General features: G+C 37.5%; 1 protein-coding gene across 1 annotated transcript in view; it reads left to right on the top strand.

The window, feature by feature from the left end:
* The window catches only part of CNGB1 (cyclic nucleotide gated channel beta 1), a gene marked incomplete at its 5' end in the record, with an annotated part of 35,179 nt that overhangs the window by 7,486 nt on the left and 18,458 nt on the right, over positions 1-9,235 (top strand). The window contains 2 exons of the mRNA XM_010287003.1: positions 381-445; positions 4,467-4,589. Of these exons, the coding sequence (XP_010285305.1) occupies positions 381-445; positions 4,467-4,589 (188 nt within the window). The remainder of the gene's footprint in view (positions 1-380; positions 446-4,466; positions 4,590-9,235) is intronic.

Below are 9,235 nucleotides of genomic sequence, written 5' to 3'. Positions count from 1 at the left end.
AGGAATTGTTCCTACATGGTATTGTCTAGTATGTGATCATTGATACCTATGATGACTTACTGAGAATTACTGAAATTTCAGAATGTATGTAATTCTTTCTGATAAAGTTGCCCAAGTAGAAGTTGTTCATCTGCAGCAGTCTGACCTAAACAGCATGTTTATTTCTATAATCAGATTAACAGGACATTCAACACCCAAAACAATGTTTAACTCAATTTTCATCTTTGCTTTGCACTAACATTTTAGTTAAATGTTTAAAGAAAGTCAGACTACTGAAAAATCCATTCTTTTCGAAATGTATATGTGAACTAATGTCTGTACTGTTAGAAATGAGTGGTGAGGAATAGTAATTGAATTACTTTCATTCGTTTTCCATTCAGCATAACACATTCTTTGAGTTTAATGATCGTTTGGAAGCTATCCTGGACAAAGCATACATCTACAGGTATGTGCTTATTAAACTCTTGTAGCATGTAAAGCTTGGCACAGTATGCATTTCATTTGATTTCAGGACTTCTCAGTGAAGCACGGGATGGAATATGATACATCTTTAATTTAAGGGTTTTTTTAAATATTTGTCTTTATTGTAATGATTAAAATAACAAATGTAAAGTTTCACTTACATATGAAATCTAACTCAGTTCAGCTGGCCCGGTTCAGGTAAATTGTTCACCAGACTGAAGCTCCTGTTGAAATTTAACTGATCAGAGGTATCAGAAGTTCCCTTAGTGAAAGAGATAAAGAATGGTTTCTTTAGGTTGCTAATAGCAGTGCCAAATGCTCAGTAGTTGTTTACTTGTACTTAGTAAGTCATGAGCTTGAGCTGTGTCAATATTTTTCTTCAAATACGCTCTCACCATGAACATGGCATATACAGAATCTTGATCCTCCACTGCATTGGCTAAACTTGGAATGAGAATCAATCCAGCACAGATCTCAAATAGTCATTATAACTGTTGTCCACTGCACTATGTTCTCACCTTCTGCATTGACTAGAATAATATTGGAACCAACTCAAGCAGTCACCGGACATGTGTATGGCAAGTCTCATAGGCCCCTCAGCAGTCAGTGACGCTATTAAGACCCAATGAACCCATCTACTGTGTCACCATTATTGTCATCTACTGTCAGTGTCATCAGCCCTAGTTTATCCTGTGGAATTCCTACATTAACATATTTTTTTCCCCATCCCAGTTTTTGTCCCACATATTGTTCCTTTGTGCTGCTGCAGCAGACTGAGGAATCTGTTGTTTACCATCTTATTCTGTTTCAGAGATTATTGCACTTAAATGGTAAACTTGGTATATTGCAAATGAGATATTTTATGAGATTTAGAAACTAGATAATTCAAAAGGAGTTTGAAACATGTTTCATATACCTGTAAAATAAAACAAAACTTGGAAGTTTGAAAGTTCTGCTAAAGTATTTTTGAGATGCTGACCTCCACAAATCTTATTCTCATGTTGCCCTCTCATTTCACTTATTGAAAAGTCTTTTGTGGTTTTATTTATTTATTTATTTATTTATTAGAATTCTTGCTGATACAAGAGAAGGCTTGTCTGACTTTCCACAAGATGAAGAAATTGTATGTCAGTTTCTGAATCACTGCCTCCCTACCTTCTCCAATTTCTAATCTCATTAAAAAGGATGTTTTCATCTCTCTTGCTTATATTTTTCAACTTTTTCTAATGTTGAGAACTTTTAAAATTAATTAACTGATTTACATATTACTTCCTTTGCTTTGGAGTCATAATTCAATTACTTTTCTGTATGTCCTATAATATTTGCAGTGAGTACTGAAAGGTATGGACTTTTAATATAGATGGTTTGAATCAAGTAATTAGCTGATATGTAACAATACCGTTGTGTGTATATGACATTCAAGGAAATGAGAACATGTTAGCAAACCCATTTTCACCCAAATAGACAGTTTTGCAAGGGAAAGAGTTTCACACTATATAAAAGTATGGAATGTGAAATGATTGTTTAAAGGGCAATTTGAGAATAAGATGTCTATATCTTCAAACTACCCTAACTTTGAGGGATATGATGTTGATTTGTGTGTCACAAAAGAGGGAATGTGCTCATTTAGAAAGACAAGATCTCATTGGTCTTGTAAAATGTATGGAAGTAGCTGGAAAGGCAGAGCCAGCTACTCTGCAGAGCTGTTCTGCCTTGTTAGACAGATTTGTAGCGTGGTGTTGATTGAGTGCCAGAATTCTGTGTTGCTGCTTGTATCTTTGCTTCCTGGTCACAGGCCCATTTACATTTTCCAATATTAAATTACTTGCAGAATGTAAATTGCAGAATGTAAATCTTACAAAGCAAATTAATTTTCTACATCATACTCTTAAGAGGTCAGAAACCTGAAATGTGTGAAGTAGAGCACTCTTCATAAGTAAAATGCAATTTTAAATCCCACTGAAGATGTGCAGAAAAATAATGGTAGAGCACATGGACTTCAGTATTGCTCAGTATATATAGGGTTAACAGTATTGACACTTTGTTATCTATAGGCTTTCCCATCAGTGCATTGATAAGGTTTGTGGTAGAAAAAAAATGCCTCCGTACTGTGCTACCAGAATATTATATTTTGTGTTTGCAATAGCACCTATTAAATATGTCATGCCGTGCCCTGATACAATGCTTTAATACATACTTCAGAAAACGCTGACTCCCAGTTTTTGAGGTGCTCATTGGTAAAAACATTTATATGGCAAAGATCTTTTAACTGGCTTACCAGAAGGCATTAAGGTAAGGAGAGAAAAAGGACAAATGGAGAAGAGAGGTAGTTATACAGAAAAAAAAGCACAAATAGGAACTAAAAAATATAAAAAAGATGGGCTGTTTGTGCAAACTACTGCATTTTATTTGAATGTAGCAATATTGTTTGGATCTGAGATCCTGGTATGGTCACCATTTGATTAACAGGATGATGTCAAACTAAACTTCTACGCAGCAAGTGTATGTGCCTGTGTGGATTATCTTCTGAAACTTATTAGTTTGAGCTTATAGGAATAGAGCTAGCAAAACTTAGTTAGATCTTATTAAATTTTCATAAAACCACTCAATTACTGTACACTGCAAACTGCATTGAATTCTAGCTGTAGCAGATAAACTCATTATGTACCAGCCTCCCAGTGTTCAGGCAAGGGCTGATACTTTTCCTTCTTATTTATCCCTTGCCTGTATGAATTTGAATGGAGAGTTAAATCCAGATCTTTCTTTTGATTCCCGTGTACTGAACAGGGGATATACAATGAGATCATTATTGTATTAAACAGAAAGCTGCTTGGTGCTTAAGTAGCTCATCACTGGTGTTCTTCAAAGAACTGGCCATAAGCATAAGAACTGCAATTAGGAATGATATAACTCCTGCTGTAGCCAATAAATCACGCTATTTAGAAGATTTACTGCAGGCTTCCTAGCACAGCTCTTGTAAAGCAGTTCATTTCTACCTCAAACATTTCTTGGTTTTGGTTCACAGGTTTAGAGCCTATCTTCACAGAATCACTAGGTTGGAAAGGACCTTCAAGATCATCAAGTCCAACCATTGAACAGAGTTGGGCAAACACATTAGTTTGTACCATCTCACCTCATTAATATAGCTTCAATTTTCTGTAAATATTCATAGCAAGTTAAGTGGATTATAAAGTCATAGAAGTATAGAATCATAAAATCTTTGGATTGGAAGGGACCTTTAAAGGTCATCTAGTCCAACCCTCTGCAATCAGCAGGGACATCTTCAAGTAGATCAGGTTGCTCAGAGCCCCCTCCGACCTGACCTTGAACGTTGCCAGGGTGGGACAGCTACCACCTCTTGGGGCAACCTGTGCCAGTGTTTCACCACCCTCATTGTGAAATATTTATTCCTTCTATCTAGTTGAAATCTGCCATCTTTTATTTTAAAACCATCACTCCTTGTCCTATTGCTACAGGCCCTGCTAAAAATTCTGTCTCCACCTTTCCTATAGGCCCCCTTTAAGTACTGGAAAGCTGCAATGAGGTCGCCCCAGAGCCTTCTCTTCTCCAGGCTGAACAACCCCAACTCTCTCAGTTTGTCCTCAGAGGAGAGGTGCTCCAGCCCTCTGATCATCTTTGTGGCCCTCCTCTGGACCCACTCCAACAGGTCCATGTCTTTCCTGTGGTGAGGGCTCCGGAGCTGGATGCAGTACCCCAGGTGGGGTAGAGGGGCAGAATCACCTCCCTCGACCTGAGGACAAAGTCCTCAGGGAACCATAACTTTAAAATTACCCTGTGTCAAATATTGTAGGAAAGATATTTATTTGACCTTGGACAAAATAAGAGACAGGTAACTGCCACCTATTTTTTTTCACAGAGCAATACATGTGAGGAACTATTTAGTGGACGCTTAACATAAACATTAGTCAAAAAAAGCAATGGGTTCCATATTGAAAGGAAAGAAAAATGGAAGTTGTTTTACAGGAATCTGTTGACTTTTGTAGGGTCATTCGAACAACTGGATACTTGCTGTTTATCTTGCACATTAATGCATGCGTGTATTATTGGGCTTCAGCTTATGAAGGACTTGGCAGCACCAGATGGGTGTATGATGGCAAAGGAAACATGTAAGTCCTTTCCTCTTGCAAGAGGTTTTTGTTGATTTTGCTCCTTCCTGCATCCCCCTCCTTTTCCCATACCTTTGCTTGCAGGGTATGCCCTTACTTTACAAGTGCTTGGATAGCAAACTTTTAGCACCGTGACTGCTGATTAGCAGCTTTCATTACTTACACATATTTGGAGGGCAGGTGCAGTGAATAATCAGTTTACCACTTTCAGCTTTTATAGGTTTATGAGTCAGTGCTAAGCACCAACTTAATTAAACATTTAGAAAGCAACAAGGGTCATAAATTAAACTTACTGATTTCATATGCACATGGGAACTGTTAGAAGGATTGCAGAACAATCCCTCAAAGGAATCAGAGACACAGATTATTTTTTTCTGCCACACAGCATTGTGTCATTAAAATGCAACATTTTAGCCCCTCTAAACACCAAGGTGATTGGTCTGAAAAAATTCCACCCACTTTCTCTGATCTTTTGAAAAGGTCATGCTTAAACATGTGGCAGAGTGTCTCCAGTGGGAAGGACTGGATATTGTCACACTTTTCCACAAACTCCTCGTGACAGCACTAGGATGGGTGCCAAGTAAGGGACATTCATTAAGATGGTGGAGAAGAAGCAAGAAAAAATAGCAAAGTCATAATACATTTTGTGTGTAGTTATATAAAAAGATATCTAGTAGGTTCAGATGTATGAACTTTCACTTCTTTCAAAGGCCATGATAAAGTTAAAGCCACAGAAGCTCAATTTGTTCGTTAATAACATTCTTTACAAAACTGCATATAATATACTACTGCTGTCATAAATCACCCTTTAAACAACTCTTCATGTTTCTCTTGGAGACATACTCCTCTTCCTTGTAATTTTGTCAGACTTCATGAGTTTGGTGTGAAGTCACTCTCTTGAAGGGTAAGAAAATAGCCTTTAAGAGCGAAAGGTACTTTGTGTAAAGAACAATTGATTTTTTATAATTAGGGTTCTCTCCAAAAAAAAAGTCATGATTGAAGTTCCCACACACCATGAAAATACACATCTTAAGTACTGCAGTCAGACACGTGCAAACAGGCTCATGGAGCTCAGTGGGACCACATATGTACGTGAAGTTATACACAGATATTTATTCACAGGATCAAGGCTTCCAGAAATCTGACAAGAAAAATGCAGAATGAGTTTCCATTATAGCTATTTTTATTAATGTCATTCTGGGGAATACTTGCCTCATAATTAAAAAACAAGGTAGCTAAGACTGAGCAACCTGAAAACTCCGAAAGTAGAGTGCTTTCTCAGTCTTCAAGTTTTTAATGTTTCTTCAGTACAGCCTAGAGAACAGGCAAGAAATTCTTCCTGTTTTTCACAGACAAGAATATTTTACATTCCACTCAGGGAAACAATTGGTAAACATTATTTGCTAACTTGATCACAGACAATGTAGTTGTGCCCAGAGGCAATGGTCAGGTTTTTTAATATTTTGTGATACCTTTTCCATGAGGAGACAAAAACACTTCTCAAATGACATCATACTGAAATCACATGGGATTTAGGGCAGAATTTTTTATAAACAGCAATAATAATAAAGTGATAATTCAAGGTCTGCATTAAACTGAGATGCTGAAATAAAATGCATATTAGAATATAAACCTCATTAAGCCATTAACCTACCTCATCTTGACATTGGTTGGTGAATGTATGACTTTATTATTTTGCCTGTATCTAACTCATACTGGATTATATGGTCTCATGTACATGAAACCCCAAAGAGTATCCCATGTTGAACTGCATATCATAAACTATAGCTTGGTTTCCCACTAACAGAAAATGCCTTCTGTATGGGATAGTCATTGCCTTAGAGGATCAGGCATGACATACTACCTGATTGTTGAATATTTGGGGATTTTTGACAGAGAGGCATTGTGTGAACATTAGTTATTTTTGAAGATGCAATGTGAATATAAACATATCAGACAACATACCTCTAGGTATATTCATTTATTTGGAAAGCAGGAATTAAGAACAATCCAGGGAGAATCTGTCAGAAAAAGTGACCAGTACAGCTATTATGGCACAGCAGTGCAAATGTAATTTCCTTTCACATAGCAGTCAGAGTTGCCAATATTTGAAGCAAAGTATGCCATTGGTCTCACATAGAATGGAAACACATTCAGAAGCAACATAAGACAAACATAGTTTCTTAGCTAATTTAAAAAAATGACAGCAAGCAGTTTGGCAAATAAATGCAAATTCTAGTGGTCTCAGATTACACTGACCCAAAGCAAATGATTTGGCACCAATTTAGTAGCATGAATGTTTTATGTAGAAACCCTGCTGTGTCCATAAAATGTTGCTAGTTATGGCCAAAAACAGTTCTTAAAAATGTCCACACCTCTAAGATCTTTTTTTTTTTTCCTTTCCAGGCTAAAAAGAATACACAGACAACAGTTTTCCTCATCAGTTTGATTATATATATATACATATGTTCTTAAGCGGGCATACTAACTGGTGAACTTTGATTTGTAACTAACAGCTGTATACAGCACTCAAATGACAAGCAAAATTGTCAAAGTAGCTCTTTTTGCAAAGTTCTGCTAGCTGTATTCTTTTCCAGCTCGTGTCCAGGCTCTAAAGTGTTAGTGCTGGTCCAAGGACATCTGAAGTCTTTTGCATGGCAGCCTTCAGTCAAAGCCTTTGACCTGAGATGCAAAAGGCAATCAACTTTATCTCCCTGCAACGCACCTAAATTAGCCACACAAGGTGTTCCCAGCATTAAAACTGCACTCATGAGCTTGGTATAATTAGGCAGACAGACTTCAGTCTCTCCTAATGCAGAAGGATAGCACCTCTGATGCAACACCGTAGTGTAGAGCCTATGTAACCGCGGCAGCAGGATATTGAAAATTATTAGTTATTATTGAAAATTATAGCTAAGTGAACAATTTGAACTATATGTGTTTATTTACAATCTAATTTAACTCCCTAAATAAGAGATTGGTCTCCCTAATTCCTCAGAAAAATGGACAAATCCTCTAGAAAGGGATTCAAGGCAGGAACACAGACGTTCTGAATTGTCCCATGGAAGTACCTGTCTCTTTCATCACTGCCCACAAGGGAAATTAAAACTAGGGAGCTGAAGTTCTCATGTGAATCCCAGGTCAGCATTAAATTTAGGCAAAACACATCATTCCACTTTGTGTATTTCTTCTGTTGTTTGCAAGCCATCCACAAGCAGTCTGCAAAATTCTCCAGCATACTTGTTAATCAAAACATCTATTTGCATCCTGATCATGTATCTCTATAGCTTGCTGCCTTCCTGCGCTGGGCACAGACTTAGAGGGTATCTTGAAGTCCCAGAAAATGGTCCCTGTACGTGTCTGGAACTGCTTCTTTGGTACGCATTGCCCAATGCACATAGCCAATGCACAGCCCGTAAGACTGGCATATCTTAAAAGGTGTCTCGTGGGTATCAGCTATATGTTACACTTGCGATAGGTCTGATGGGTCACACTCACAACGCTTGCTGTACAGAGGCAGTTCTGTGCCTCCAGGCAATGCACAGCCCATCTCATGTCAGACCTAATGCTTTCAGACCTGCTACCTGCAGCTGTACTTTTTAGATAAAGGCTTTACAGATTACGCCATCCTGTCTGAGATCATCGTACCCACAGTTACCTGTGAACAAGTCAAGAAAAAGAGGTACCAAGAAGGGGGTCATTAGAGTAGAAGTTTATAAAGGCCACTTCTTTACCCTGCTTAAACCCACCCCAGCTGTAATCTGAGAGGAATCAAATGTAATAGCCCTGAAATAGTGCTTCCCTGGGCTGAAATGGATGTGTGAATACCACCTTAAAATCTGGTCGCCACGTGCACAAAGGTTTGATTTACCTTTATTAACCAAAACCACATAAGAAGTTTAGCATATTCTAAAATGGACTTTTATGCAAAAGATATTTCTATTGTCATAATATTGCAAAGTATCTTATTAGCAGTGTTTCTGAATGTTTTTATACCTAGGATTTATTTTAGGGAAAAATCTATGAGTTTGATTGCCTGAAGGATAAACTTACTCTCTGGGTTGTGCGGAGGGAAGATCCCTTTCTTGTCTCATGTTGTTTGCTTCAACAGTAATTTTACAGCAGGCTAGTAAGTCGTATGATGAGCAATGATGGTTTCCAGACGCTAGCTAGTAGGAAGCAGAGCTGCTAATACTGTTGAAATAGGAGTCTGTTTTTTTCTGACTTTCCTTAAACAAATTTATAATCTCATTTCTCCCCTTCTTAAGGAAAAAAGATGTTTTATATTCCAATGGTGTAACTTTTATTTCAGATTAAAATTAAAACAATAAAATGAGTAAACGGAGAAAATGTAAAACCTGTGCCTAAGAGATAGTGAACATCATGTGACTTTGCCAGTAGAAGGTTTCTTTTGAAGTAAAATTACAGAAGAAGATATTGTATTAACTACATCTTCAGAAAGGGGTGGGCAGGTCTGAAAAAAACTCTCACGTTTTGGATACACAACACCACAAAGAAGAATGTGACCCCTAAATTCCTTCAAGGAGCTGCTTTCCTTCTTTGTAGACATTCCCAAAATTAAGATTATATTGTTTGTTATGGTGCATTTACCAAGCTTGGCATCCAAGGCCATTGGGAGTGAGGGA

Source organism: Phaethon lepturus, unplaced genomic scaffold (assembly GCF_000687285.1).
Source record: "Phaethon lepturus isolate BGI_N335 unplaced genomic scaffold, ASM68728v1 scaffold30465, whole genome shotgun sequence".
Lineage (NCBI taxonomy): Eukaryota > Metazoa > Chordata > Aves > Phaethontiformes > Phaethontidae > Phaethon > Phaethon lepturus.
Note: the sequence above shows the minus strand (reverse complement) of the source record. Positions and strands in the feature narration are given on the sequence as shown.